The sequence below is a fragment of the Eutrema salsugineum genome, unplaced genomic scaffold, assembly GCF_000478725.1.
Source record: "Eutrema salsugineum unplaced genomic scaffold, Eutsalg1_0 scaffold_7, whole genome shotgun sequence".
NCBI lineage: Eukaryota > Viridiplantae > Streptophyta > Magnoliopsida > Brassicales > Brassicaceae > Eutrema > Eutrema salsugineum.
In genome coordinates, this window is record NW_006256486.1 from 5834110 (window position 1) to 5849260 (window position 15151).

The 15151-nt window shown below is 36.1% G+C and overlaps 1 protein-coding gene across 2 annotated transcripts; it reads right to left on the minus strand.

Moving 5' to 3' along the window:
• Positions 1 to 224: 224 nt before the first annotated feature.
• On the minus strand, positions 225 to 4688 carry LOC18011417 (protein CHUP1, chloroplastic). Of its 2 annotated transcripts, XM_024150415.1 has the most exons (8): positions 4635 to 4688; positions 2261 to 2882; positions 1646 to 2116; positions 1435 to 1566; positions 1082 to 1263; positions 886 to 997; positions 656 to 799; positions 225 to 547 (listed from the first exon to the last, which is right to left on the minus strand). In XM_024150415.1, exons 2-8 carry the CDS (start codon positions 2771 to 2773, stop codon positions 437 to 439), a joined length of 1665 nt encoding a protein of 554 aa, XP_024006183.1. In that variant the 5' UTR covers positions 2774 to 2882; positions 4635 to 4688; the 3' UTR covers positions 225 to 436. The 2 variants fall into 2 exon arrangements, with proteins under 2 accessions (XP_024006183.1, XP_006393445.1); XM_006393383.2 differs by lacking the exon at positions 4635 to 4688 and having other exon boundaries at positions 2261 to 2913.
• Between the last annotated feature and the right edge of the window lie 10463 nt (positions 4689 to 15151).

Consider the following 15151-nt stretch of genomic DNA (forward strand, 5'->3'; position numbering starts at 1 on the left):
TCGTCTCAAATCAATATTAACTCCCTCTCAGCCGTCGGATCTTTAATTACTTTTTCTTTTATCTCAGCTCTTTACATCCCCTGAATTTGGCGTTGATAAGAAGATAAGATGCACGACAAAAATAAGAAGATAAATGCTTTTGAAACTAAGCTCCAAATTCAAGAAAGATTCGATGGTGTGATTAGAGAGTATAATTTAAACGAAAGTGAAGAAGAGATGTGATTGAGAAAATGTATTATTTCTGTATGAGCATATAGCTCAAAAATTTCTTTGAGTAATTTCATTAGAGGGGACATTTAGATACATTTAACATTATTCTTACGTGCCGTGGGATACTACAACATGTACTCACTCAACAAACACTATTAACGCAAATAACGAATTTTTATAACCAAAACCAACGGCCATATTACTCACATTTACTCCGGTTACTTTTCTACGACGGAGCTCCGGCCAAATTCCCCCGTGCCAGACGGAGATGACCCGGAACACGTTGCTTTATCTCTTCTAATGCACATAATGTCTCTGGATCGAGTCCACCCGCAAACTGAATAAAACAAATTGTACAGATCAAACCATCAAGCATCAATGCACACATTGTGTTGTATTGGACCCGAGCGAATGCTTTTTAAATTTGAAGTCTAAGGATTATTACCTGGTGCGTTCTATAAGCGAACCGGACTCCTTGGAGAAGCAAGGCTTCTTGAGTAGACTCTCTATCCAAGTTACGAACTGATTCTAGCTCGTTCGCAACTCTATTCATGTAAAGTTTAGCAAGCTTGATCGATGCTCTTTTGATCTATCAATGGCATTAGAACAATGTTAAAAAGAGTACATTTACTTAAAGAGACAAAATAAAGTCTCCATAGAAAGAAAAAAACATACCTTACTAATCATTCCCGAGTCGAGCATCCACTCGACAGGGATTTTGAAATCCTGGTAAGAACGCATGGATGAGGCGCGTAATCTGACTAGCCTCCTTATCCTCTGCTCCGACCTTATCATAACAAGAGTTTTAAGTTATTCAACATTTTTGGGAATCTAAAAAACGTTTCTTTTAATCATTGAGCCTTCGTATTACTTGTCTAGTAAGTTGACCATTTTCTTCAGGGCAACACCGTAGTGGATGCTCGGATCATCGGAGTAGGAAGAAAGTTCTTTTTCCAGTTTCTTTAGCTCGCGGTACTCAACTGCAGCCTCTTGCAGAGCATCGGCTTTCCTCTCAGGCCACTTGAAATGCTTAAGCACAGCTCGCTCATCAGCCTGTAAGGCATTTAGGCAAGAGGAATACGCATGTAAGATATGTGACAATGTAAAACTCGCTAAATTCTATAAAGAGTTTGGACTCAATAGACAGTTGATTTAAACCACGTTCAAAATGTGATAAATCAGTCACTTCTGTAACAAAATGTTAAAAGAGGAAGTAAGCGTTACCAGTGTTGCCAGTTCACTATCAAGCCAATCCACAAATCTCATGACATCTTCCATATCCGAGAAACAAGTGGTCAGAACTTTCTGGATAAGATCGTTGATAAAATCCCCTTTTGTCTCAATGTCGGCTTTTATCTGTGGAATAAAATGAAACTCATCAAGACTCAGGTTAAAGTAAACAGAGTCCAAGAAAAGGAAATGTTTGGTAGTTTACAGCGATGAGGTGAGCAGAACGGTTCTGAATTTCTCCAACTATACTGTTGTGTGCACTGTTAACTTGAGGCTTATTCCCATTAACAGACGGCGAAAGGTCTCTACTATTATCTTGCTTTTTCAACAAATGATACAGCTGTGAAACCGGAGGAGACTTCTGAGCGCGAGCTGCTTTAGCGAGTGGCCTAGGTGGTGGTGGTGGAGGCGGAGGCGGTGGTGTTGGTGGTGCAATAGGCGAAGAAGAAGCTTCATCTCTTTTACCTGAACTGGTAGCTGGAGATACCAAAAACTTTGGAAGTGGTGGAGATGGAAGTGATCTTGAAGGTGAAGGAGATTGTGGAGATGATCTTTGTATAATGGAGCTTGATGATTCTACAACCACTAGCTCCTTTTTAACCTTGGATTGCTCCAATTTGCTAGCGATTATCTTCTGGATATCTTTAAATCTTGTGTTCTGGTGTTCTTTAGCTGGCTGAAATCAACCAAAAACACCTGAGAGATTACTTCGAAAAATGAGCATACCATAGCCTAAATGCAAAATTCCTGATTCTGTACTCTCACTAAGTCAATGCATTGGTGAGATTTTCTCGCTTAATCTATGGAAACGAAATGTTACCTTGTCGTTAGAGGAAAGAGATGAGATCTTAGCTTCAGCTGAAACAAGATCCTGAGAAAGCTTCCTGTTCTTCAATTCTAGCTCTGCATTTGAGCTTCGAGCTTCCTCTAGCTCCGCTTTCAAACTCGAAACCTGCGCCTGCAAATCCTTAATCAGCGATTCGTTCGCCACAAGCTTCTCCTCCAACTCCTCCATCTTCTTCCTCTTCTCATCCTCCTCCGCCGCCATCTCTTCGCTCTTCCTAGAAATCGGCCGCCTCGGACAACCGAATTGCTCAACAACCGCCGGACGATTCACAGACCGAGCTCTCTGAGGAGCCAAAACCGCCGTCTCCTCCTCGCCGGATTTCGCTCTCTTAAGCAGAATGGACCGCCGGTTCTTACCGGGATCGTGACCGGAGGATTTCGGTTTACCGTTATCGTCTTGGGCTCTAGGTCTAGAAATGACTGAGTAGTGCGAATTGGCGGCTCTCACTCGAGAAGGAGTGGTGGAGGTGGCGGAAACGCGGGACATAATTAACGAAATTCCGCCGTAAACGGCGGTCGCCGGCGAGAAGACTCGTCGTTAACGTCGTACTCAGCTTTGACTTGTGAGAAAACGCAAGAGACGACGACTTCAAAAGCTGCACAAGAAAACAACAAGTAGTATAATATTAATCACCAATCATTAAAATCCAATAATCCTTACGCGATTAATCCTTACTTGAGCGTTAATAATTTGTTAACCAAGCAACTAATGAAGGAATGATCCGTCTGGAGGAAACAGTGGGCTTTGAGGCCCACCAAATTTTTTGACGACTTTTGAAATAAGACAAAAGAATTCAAGTTTGTGGGCCCGCTCTGTTTTTTGTCTTCAAACGTGTCGTTAAAAATCTAATACACAAAAAAGTAGACAGTGTCGCGTCTGTAGGTGTATGCGTGTAACTGCAAGCTAACAAAATTATTGTTATACAAGAATTTTTTTCTTTCTGATAATTTACTTTAAGAAAATTTATGTTAATTACCTTAGCTAAATTGACAATCATGTAAAAATTCTAAGCATTTCAGATCCCTGAGGAGGGTATGTGCCTAAAGATAAAGAACAAAGACATAATATATCTGAAGTAAAACCAGATTGTAGAATAGACCATCTACAGTTTGATAAAAAGAACAAAAATTGGAGCATATGTTAAACACAAAATTAAGAGACGGACCCACCAATAATTTGTCTCATCTTGAAGTTGCAAATGGAACAAAGCGCATTTGACATTTATGTTGGGACCATTATGTTTGGAATAAAAGTTGTGTGATTATTAATAATGAAACTACGTACAAAAGAGAATAGCGTATGAATATATGTGTGTTTTGGGGATAATTAAAAAAAAAACAAGTTTTAGAGAATAGGGAAGAGTATGTCCTAATCATACTCAAACTCAAAGCTGTTAGTTACCATTGGTTACAAGTTAAGTTATTGACTTATTTTGGAGATTTTGGGGAATTTGATCATAATTTGATATAATGATATTATGAATTATTTTGTCCCTATCTAAAAGCAATTATTGGGCTATGTATAAGTTGCCTTGCTAGGTAAATAAACTACTTCCAACTATCTACGATTTTATTGGACTCTCAAATGAAAAGAACAACAAATTAAAGCCTTGATAAAGTCGTAGTTTGATAGGAAAATTATAGATATGTATGATGAAAACTTATATTTTATCAAATAGAAAGTTGGCACTATAAATCTGTTTGCGTTTAATTTAATCAAATACTGTGATTATATTTTTCTACATTTCTATTAAATATCTTTAAGAATAAGAAAGTAAAACACAGACAAACAAATAATTGATTGATTCTTTTTTCAAACTAATTTTTGTGTTTTTATTTGAAGACATGCATAATATTTTGACATCTAAACATAAACACAAAAAGAAACTAAAGAAACGTCAGTCCCTGAATCTCAATGTAGCAAACTAGTTGGTAAATTATTGCATGGTAAAAAAGTCATTAATTATAAAATTGCAAAGCTACCAAGGTTGTAGCAAAATAAGATAGATAAAAGCAAATCATCTGTAGCACGTAATTATAAATTTCTCACCATAGAAAATGATTATTTGGATGCAATTAAGTGTGTTGTGAAAGAATCTTCAGTGCTTTGTGGATTCAGGGTACAAGAAAAGAAACGCAGTTCGATAATCAGAAACTATAACAAAAAATTTATATTCGTTTTTGGCAGATGATAATAATTTGAGGTTGAGCGAAACAAAAGAGGTAACATTTTATATCTAATTCAAAAATTAAAATTCATATATCTAACAAAGACATCAGACGTTTGTTCTTGTTCATTTTCAGAAAGCGAGAGAGATGAAGGAGAAATCAAGAATTAAAAATAGTACCTTGGAAACGAAGCTCTTGAAGGAGGAAGGAGAATGTCGTCTTATGAAAAAAACTTTGTTACATTCTCATTAGTGATGATGATCGATGATATTGCACATATGCAGCTCTTATATATACATGTATACGATGATATCATATTCATGAATCATGTGTAGATATATAATATCGTGAGTGTGTGTGCTTTATATTATCTCTGCCCGAGAATGAGTATAATTTTCGTTTATGTAATTGCGCTCAAAGGTATGTAAATGTCTTGCAGTCTTGGAAAGATCAAAAACTTGGAGGAACCGGAAGAAAATTAGTTAATAATGAAATAAACAATAAAAAGAAAGAGAAATAAATATACAGATCGGTTAGTACCTCGCAGTCTTGCATTGATCAATCTTTAATCTTAGTTGACCGGCCAGTTATAAACTTTTTTTTCCTCCCGGCCAGTTTTAAACTGATATTTAACTCTTACCCATCCATCTAGACTAGAGGTCACATACATGAAAAGCATCGAAATTAGTTAATTTAAAATATTCAGAAAATAAGTTGTTTATATAAAGTTTTGAAAATTTTGTTATTTATTCTATATCTATGTGAAAATCTTCTTATTTATAACCTTAATCAATATTGGAACAAAATCATGAATGCAACAACTCGATTCAAACTTCAAATAAATTGAAAAGCATATTTAATAATATAGAGTTATTGGTAATTGTTTGTTTATGACAAAACTTTAATGGTAATTTGTTCTCTATAGTTTTTTTTTAATTTGTTAATTTGCTATAGACGATATGTATCCATCTTCAAGATAAGATATAATATGATAGGGATGTCGTTATATATTCTTCAAACACTAGCTATAAGTATGTAGTCTTTATTAAATTTATGAAATATATATCATGAACCTTAAAACGCTAAACAGAGAGAAGAATAGAACCTTAAACACTCATTAAGTAGATAGTACGATGTATGTAATGTAAATGTAGACGTCTTTTTCACGAATGGAGTACAAATCAAACCATAGTTTAATACGGACAAATCAGGTGTACCCCTTTTGTATGCAAACTAACATAGTAATACTAAAATTCGTAAGGATAATGGGATGCATAATAATTTATTCAAGTGATAAATTTTGATTAGATGATGGGTCATGTTCCAAGAAGGAAGCGTGTATTTTCGTATGCCTCTCAATTGAAGAAATAATTCCAAAGTCATCTATTCCAACATATGTAGATTACATGTTTGAAGTTCAATGATTTAGTATGCAAAATATGCGTATATATACATGTGTGTGTTTTTTTTTTCCGTTACGGTTGAACTAAGATAGATGTCAATCCGTTGTTATACATTCATCAAACTGTCAAGAAGTAAATTTCTTTTCTTCCAATAATGTTCAGACATGATAATGAATTACCACAACTATGTGCTGATTTCCTTAACTAATGTGTCACTTCAAGTCTTCAAGACTACTTTTTTTGAAAAAAAATAAAATAATATTTTAGGCTACTTGTATATAGGGTTGGAATTATTATCTGGTATCCGAGATCCAATCCAGGATTCGTTATTCGAAAAAAATCTGGAGAGTAAAATCTTATATCTATCAAAACCAAATATGGATCTAGATAGTTAAATTAAGGTGTGGATATCCGTATCCGAATCTCTAACCTCTAAATATATTAAAAGTTATATTTTATTGATAGTTGTGTAATATAATTGAGATTTATATATACAGTAAAACCTCTATAAATTAATAATGTTGAGATCATGATAATTTATTAATTTATCGTGATATTAATTTATAGAGAAAATTTACTTTCCACATATAATTTTCTAAAAATTTCTTTGTATTAATGTTATATTTTAAAATTTTAACAAATCTCATGATATAAATTATGATTAAGAATCATAACTATCACAATAAAATAGTTTTTAACACCATATTGGATTGTCCATGTAAAAATATACATGTTCATAAGTTTAAAATTTATAAAAAAAATCATGGCTGCTATCAATATTACTGATGATAAAATTGAAGATAACACTAAAATACATTTAAAAACATTTAAAGGTGAGAAAATTAATTATCACGATAAAAAAATCATCGTAAATGTTGAATGTATATAGTAAAAGAGCAATAAAAACTACTGATATAATAATTAGAGAGATAAGAACCAATGAAATTTCAAATTTAAGTAAAAACAAACACATTAGTCATATTTTAGAATATTGTATTTATATATATTTGCATAAATTTATATCATTATTAATTTATGTTTTTGTTGGGACCATAAATTTACATAAGGGTTTCAAACAAAATTATTATCTTATTATCTTATCGAATTTGATGGATTTTTACATTGGTCCGACTTGGGACCAGCAAAATTTATTAATTTATAGTGATTATTAATTTATCGAGTATTAATTTATAGAGGTTTTACTGTATATCTATATATATAATTAACAATATATTAAAATATTTTTCTAATAAAAAGTTTATTTTTACAAAATAGTAAATAAATATTAATTTTATCATTTTTAATATATATTTTTTAAATATTTTATTTTTCTGAATTTGGATCCGGATTCGAATATCAGTGGATATCCGCAGAAATCTTAATATTTAAGCGAATATCCGAAGTTTGGATATCTAGACATTCCAGATACATATCCAAATAACTAAAACTCCCATGTAGCAGATCCGGATAAGAATCAGGTAATCACAAAATTATGAAGAGTCATTAAAAAAATTTTCATTTATCATAATAATTTGTAAGTATGGAAGTTAATCAAATTTAATAATCTTGTTGGAACCCAATATTAATAAGCATTTGGACTTGTAATATTGAGTTTGTGTGTGAATAAGAAATGAAGTTTAATAAGCAAATAGACCTTATAAATTCATTTGAGATTTGGGTTTGAGCCTATGGAAATGAAATATTCCTATTGGCTATAACTAAAAGTGGAAGTTTAGTGGAAGTGTATTTGTCCCACATTGCTGACCAAGGAGAAAAATCTCTTGTATATATATATGGCTTTCTCACAATAAGAGTCAGCAGCATTGTGGAAGTAAAAGGGCATTATGCAAAAACACCTACGCGCGCCGCCGTCGCCGCCGTCGCCGTCGCCGGTGCCGGTGCCGGTGCCGAGCTCGTGCTCGTGCTCGTGCTCGTTGCTCGTTGCATTTTTTAGTTGGCTCTTAGGGCTCTTGGGCTCTTGGGCTCTATATAGCTGGGTGTGGGTCGTGGGCCTCTTAGTTCCAGCGATATATTTTTTTGCATATTGAAAGGATAAATCTTAGGAAATAAAAGATTGCGTCCAGATAATAACAGAAGATTTCCGAATCCTTTTACTTGCGGAAAAAGGAGAATATTTTGTGAATATTCTTTTTTTCGTCAAAGCTTATTCCTTGTGGATCAAGCTGAACCTTCCAGTATAAATAGACGCCCTCTTCTCTCATTCTAAATGATCGAATAATAATCGAATTCTCTAATACTCCAAACACACAGCAAATAATTATTTCCAGCAAATCCCTCTCATCTTAATATCGTAAGTGTCTCGAGAGCTATAGCGTAGCATAATCTCAGTTCGCAGATTCTATTACGGGTGTTGCGTAATAGTCTCATCACGGTTGTATCCTGGAATTCAAAAATCGCAACAAACCGTCACACATTACGGGCGATTTATTGAGTTAAGGAAAGAGATCATATCTCGACTCCGTGTTTTCGTCTGTTTTCAATCGGTTTTATAACTCTCGTTTTAATCTCTTACCTTAACATATCGTTTATAATATTGCTAATTTTTGATTTGTAATTTCAGTCGGATTTTCGCGGTCCTTACAATCTTAACTCAATAAATCCGCTTCCTGCTTATCGCTTGAATTGGATTGAATATTGCGAAACAGTTTTTATAAACGGTTTTTTGAGAAAACGAGTTTTTTAAAATCGATCTACAAAATGTCTGCGAAAGTTTCTTAGCTATTTCGTAGAACTTTTGATCTGTTAAAGATGAATCTTCTAAAATGGTTTATGCGGCAGTCATAGACAGGTCCGCAAAACGTGTTAGGGTTTAAGAACGTCATCAAAAGACGATTTTGAGAACACCTATTTTCGAGTTCTAAGAATACCTATTGGTAATATCTGTGGAAACTCAAAGCGAGTCCTTTTCGGAAAAACGCTGTTCATAGCGACTTAAACGTCTTAATCGCTGATTTGAATCTTGGTTCTCAATACTAACTTCAGTTATCTTCTGTGAACAGATTCAACTATGACTAACGGTGATGTCGACATGACTACCAATGGAAGCTCGGGTGAAGTCAGGATGCCAGCATCGGTAACCGCAGGACTTCAGCCCGACAAGTTCAATGGTTCGAACTTCAAGCAGTGGCAGAAAGGATGCACTTCTTTCTGTCGTCAATGCAGCTGAGCAAGTACCTCACAGAGGATCCCCCAACAGTGCCAGAAGGAAACAAAGATGTTACGATTCTGGCTACCGTTGAAGCATGGAAGCACTCAGACTTCCTATGCAAAGGGCACATCAAGAATCGCCTGGTGGACCAGCTGTTTGATGTGTACAGTGAGGTCAAAACTTCCAAAGAACTCTGGGATGCTTTGGAAAGGAAGTAAAAGTCCTACAATGTCGGCTCTGGGAAATTCGCTACAGCGAAACTCCTCAAGTTTGAGATGGTGGATTCTCGTCCCATCATGCCACAAGTGCACGAGCTGGAACTAATCTTTCAAGAGATTAGGACTGAAGGAATGAAGCTGTGTGAGACATTCACGGTGAACTGCTTCATTGAGAAGTTACCTCCAAGTTGGGCAGACTTCCAGAACTATCTTGCTTACAAGCAAAAGGCCCTGTCGCTGGAAAATCTGATCTCCAGATTGCAGAATGAGTCACTAAAACGTGACAGAGTTGGAAAAGAAGATGGTCAGATCATGACCCATGATGCAAACGTGGCTGAGTACAGGAAAAAGGGCAAAGGCAAACCATCCAACAAGGCTGCGCCTAACAAGTTTCCTCCACGAAACAACACTAGCTTCAAGAAGCAAGGTCAAGCACCCATGAAAAATAAGTTCAATGGGAAGTGCAACTACTGCAACAAGCTTGGACATAAGTCTTCAGAGTGTCGCCGAAAGGCTAAGTCTGAGAACAACCAAGCTCACTTGACTGAAGCAGACCTGTGTGCAATGGTTACAGAGGCTAACTTGGTGGAAGAGAACCCCAAGGCGTGGTGGTATGACACAGGTGCAACCACACACATCTGTATTGACAGAGAGATGTTCAGTACCTATCAGAAGTGCAAGACTGATGATCAATTGAAGATGGGAAACGTCTCCCAATCCAAGATTGAAGGTACTGGAAAAGTTGTGTTGAAGATGACTTCAGGCATGGAGGTTACTCTCAACAACGTGAAGCATGTTCCAGACATGAGGAAGAACCTGATCTCTGGTACTCTAATGAGCAAGCATGGTTTTGCAATCAACTTTGAGTCTGACCAGCTGATACTTAGGAAGAATGGTGTTTTCATAGGAAAAGGTTATGTTAAGTCAGGATTGATCAAAATGTCTGTAATGACAATCCTGAAGAAAAACAAAGTTGTACCTGATTCCAAAGATTTAATTAATAAGAATCCAGTTGCTTATGTAGTTGAGTCTTCTAATATTTGGCATGAACGTTTAGGACATGTTAATTACAAGTCTATTCAAAGACTGATGAATTTAAACATGATTCCAAAATGCAAAATTAGCAAAGACAAATGTGAAATTTGTGTCCAAGCAAAGCTCACAAAAACACCATCACCTCATGTTGAACAAACTACCGAACCTCTTGGATTAATCTACACTGATCTGTGCGATTTAAAATATCTACCATCAAGAGGTGGTAAAAAGTATTTTGTGACTTTCATAGATGATTGTACAAGGTACTGCTACGTGTATTTGCTGCGTAGTAAAGATGAAGTCTTGGACAAATTCAAAGAATACAAACTCGAAGTTGAAAAGCAACTAGCAAAGACCATCAAGATGATCAAAAGTGATAGGGGTGGAGAATATGATGGACCTTTCAATGAGTTTTGCCAGATAAACGGAATTATCCATCAAACTACAGTCCCCTATTCACCTGAATCCAATGGAGTTGCGGAAAGAAAGAACCGAACTCTGAAGGAGATGATGAATGCAATGTTGCAGGAATCTGGGACACCCCAGAATCTGTGGGGGGAAGCACTGCTCACCACAAATTATATCCTCAACAAAATACCTCATAAGGTAACTGGCAAAACACCGTATGAACTTTGGAAAGGTAATGTACCTTCGTACAAATACCTGAAAGTGTGGGGGTGCTTAGTAAAAGTCGCAGTGCCACCTCCAAAGAAGGTCACAATTGGACCTAAGACTGTGGACTGTATCTTTATCGGATATGCTCACAATAGTGGTGCTTATCGATTTCTGGTACATAAGTCAGATGTATCAGATGTCCAAGTGAATACTATCATGGAATCAAGGAATGATTCTTTCTTTGAACACATATTTCCATATAGGGATAAGCAAACTACTAAACGCACTCGTGAAGAAAGAGATGTGACTACTTCTGTAAATGAGATGGAAGTAGAACAGGTTGAAGATGAACCTAGACGAAGCAAAAGAGCTCGTAAGGAAAAATCTTTTGGTGAAGATTTCATGATGGTCTTTCTTGTCGAGAATGAACCGAGATCTTACACTGAAGTCATGTCTACACCAGAAGCTCCTTATTGGAAGGATGTTGTCAATAGTGAGATGAGTTCTATAATGCAGAATCATACCTATGAGATAACTGACTTACCTCAAGGGTTCAAAGCACTAGGGTGTAAATGGATCTTCAAGACCAAGCTGAAAGCTGATGGTTCTAAAGATAAGTACAAGGCACACCTTGTGGTGCAAGGATTCAGACAAAAAGAAGGTCTAGATTTCTTTGACACCTATTCTCCAGTTACGAGAATAAATTCGATCAGAATATTGATTGGTGTAGCAGCCTTGCGAGGCTTGAAAATCCATCAGATGGACGTTAAAACTGCCTTTCTAAATGGTGATTTAGAAGAAGAAATATACATGAAACAACCCGAAGGTTTCGAGGTTAAGGGTCAAGAGCACAAAGTGTGTAGACTCGTGAAATCATTGTATGGACTGAAAATCCAAAACAATGGCACGAAAAGTTTGACAATGTGATGATGTCAAATGGTTTCAGCATTAACGAATGTGATAAATGCATCTACTACAAATGTACTCCAAACGGATACATCTTACTATGTCTGTATGTAGATAACATGCTGATTATTGGCAGTAACAAAGATATCATTCAAAAAACCAAGAACATGCTCAATGGAAAATTTGACATGAAAGACATGGGACTTGCAGATTTCATTCTTGGGATTAAGATCATTCGGACATCCGATGGAATTACTCTGTCTCAAGATCACTATTCTGAAAAGATCCTAGAGAGGTTTAAGACCTACTCAAATGGAACCGCAAAAACTCCAATGGATATGCAAGCTCACCTAACCAAAAACACAGGTGAACCAGTATCACAGGTGGAGTATGCACGGGTAATTGGAAGTCTGATGTACTTGACCAATTGTACAAGACCCAATCTAGCGCATGCGATAAACGTGTTAAGTCGCTACACAAGTTATCCAGGTCATACTCATTGGAAAGTAATAACTAGAGTGTTGAACTATTTGCGATACACTAAGAGTTATGGGCTACACTTTGGTAAAGAACCAGCAGTGTTAGAAGGGTATAGTGATGCTAATTGGATTTCAGATTCTAGAAATTCCAAATCCACAAGTGGATATGTCTTTACACTTGCTGGAGCAGCAGTATCCTGGAAATCTTCCAAACAGACACTCCTGGCCAGATCAACCATGGAGTCAGAGTTCATAGCTTTAGACAAAGCATGAAGAAGCAGAGTGGCTTCGGAACTTCCTGGAAGATATCCCGATGTGGGAAAAACCAGTGCCAGCATTACGTGTACACTGTGATAGTCAGTCGGCTATTTATCGGGCACTGAATAATCTGTATAATGGCAAGTCTCGTCACATACGAAGACGACATAAGACCATTAGGCATGTGATCTCAAGTGGTGTACTCACGGTTGATTACATCAAGTCAGCGGAAAATTTAGCGGATCCGTTCACCAGAAGCTTGCCGCGAGATCAATTCATTAAATCATCTAAGGGAATGGGCTTATTGCCTATCACGAAAGAGGATGTTTGATGGAAACCCCACCTACGCGATTGGAGATCCCAAGAGGTTGGTTCAAAGGGACAACTAAATCAAGCAGAATCTGAGAAAAGCACTGTAAAATGCTCAATTTCCATGATGATAAACAGTGCTTCCTGTAATTATGTAAGGTTAAGCTTTATGGCTTTTAATGAGATAAGACCATAGCCTTCATATACATGTATATAAAGTATAACAGGATACTTTTTGTGTATGTGACAGGTACTTGGCAATCACCTAGTGAGTGTGAAATGAGGCCGTTTCTAGGAGAACGAAGACAAGGCTATACTCTCCAAGTTCACTCATGATAAACTAGGCACGTTCAAGGCCACAATGAACACAATAGAGAACTGAATGCTACGAGAAAACGAAGCTGGGTTGTATCTGTTGATTTGGTTTACACCAAAATCCGGGCGGTTCAAGACATCATGTTCACTTCCTGGAGAGTAAATCCGTCAGATATTAACAATGAGTGGTTCAAGGCTGAAAAACGCTATTTCCTCAGACACAGTTAGTTTTCGCTTATACTCTCGAAAAGTCCGTCTGTCGAGTCTGTAGTCTAGTTTGAGTCTAGTCTGCATAGTCTATCGAGTCTGCATATGTATAGAGTCATTTCTATTCATGTGGGGGATTGTTGGAACCCAATATTAATAAGCATTTGGACTTGTAATATTGAGTTTGTGTGTGAATAAGAAATGAAGTTTAATAAGCAAATTGGCCTTATAAATTCATTTGAGATTTGGGTTTGAGCCTATGGAAATGAAATGTTCCTATTGGCTATAACTAAAAGTGGAAGTTTAGTGGAAGTGTATTTGTCCCACATTTCTCACCAAGGAGAAAAATCTCTTGTATATATATGGTATTCTCACAATAAGGGTCAGCAGCATTGTGGAAGTAAAAAGGCATTATGCAAAAACACCTACGCGCGCCGCCGCCGCCGCCGTCGCCGGTGCCGGTGCCGGGCTCGGGCTCGTGCTCGTGCTCGTTGCTCGTTGCATTTTTTAGTTGGCTCTTAGGGCTCTTGGGCTCTTGGGCTCTATATAGCTGGGTGTGGGTCGTGGGCTTCTTAGTTCCAGCGATATATTTTTTGCATATTGAAAGGATAAATCTTAGGAAATAAAAGATTGCATCCAGATAATAACGGAAGATTTCCGAATCCTTTTACTTACGGAAAAAGGAGAACATTTTATGAATATTCCTTTTTTCGCCAAAGCTTATTCCTTGCGGATCAAACTGAACCTTCCAGTATAAATAGACGCCCTCTTCTCTCACTCTAAATGATCGAATAATAATCGAATTCTCTAATACTCCAAACACACAGCAAATAATTATTTCCAGCAAATCCCTCTCGTCTTAATATCGTATGTGTCACGAGAGCTATAGCGTAGCATAATCTCAGTTCGCAGATTCTATTACGGGTGTTGCGTAATAGTCTCATTACGGTTGTATCCTGGAATTCAAAAATCGCAACAAACCGTCACACATTACGAGCGATTTATTGAGTTAAGGAAAGATATCATATCTCGACTCCGTGTTTTCGTCTGTTTTCAATCGGTTTTATAACTCTCGTTTTAATCTCTTACCTTAACATATCGTTTATAATATTGCTATTTTTGATTCGTAATTTCAATCGGATTTTCGCGGTCTTTACAAATCTTAATTTGAATACGTATGTGTAACCTTTAAGTATAAACATAAAACATATATATATATATAAGTTGTTCTATATATGTATACTTGTGTATATAAGTTGTCTTATATATATATGTATGTGTATAATATATAACATATTTTTAAAAAATAATTACGAAATACAGAATCAAAGAAAATATATGTTTTGTGGTTTAATTATCCATATCTATGTTTATTTATAGTTTGCAAAAAATAGATGGAAAAAAACTGATAAAAAATTCATGATTAAACATTATAAGTTTATAACACGTTAAACGTTACAACAATCAAAATTAAACTCTAAACACGATTAGAGCGATAAATTAATAGGATAAGGGAGGGATACATGTATACATGAGTGACGACACAAGAGAAGCAATATGTGTGGAGGAAAGTCTCCATCGTTAACCTAATTTACTTTTACGTTTCATATTTGTATATGCTCTCTTTATTTTGTTAACACAACACGATTGCCGACTTCACATCATACATTAATTTTTTTTATGATTAGATTTAAAGGATTCTCAATTCGTTTTTTATTTCTTAAATTTTGATTTTTAATAACATCAAAACTCTTCAGACATGCCACAGGTAGACACGATTTT

What these genes read in the sequence shown, in the direction of transcription:
- LOC18011417 (XM_024150415.1), bottom strand. Translation starts at nt 2,773, where the DNA reads ATGTCCCGCGTTTCCGCCACCTCCACCACTCCTTCTCGAGTGAGAGCC. An exon ending in ATAGTGAACTGGCAACACTG is followed by an intron (nt 1,264 to 1,434) that starts GTAACGCTTACT and finishes AATGCCTTACAG; the next exon opens with GCTGATGAGCGAGCTGTGCT. An exon ending in ATGGTCAACTTACTAGACAA is followed by an intron (nt 998 to 1,081) that starts GTAATACGAAGG and finishes TGTTATGATAAG; the next exon opens with GTCGGAGCAGAGGATAAGGA.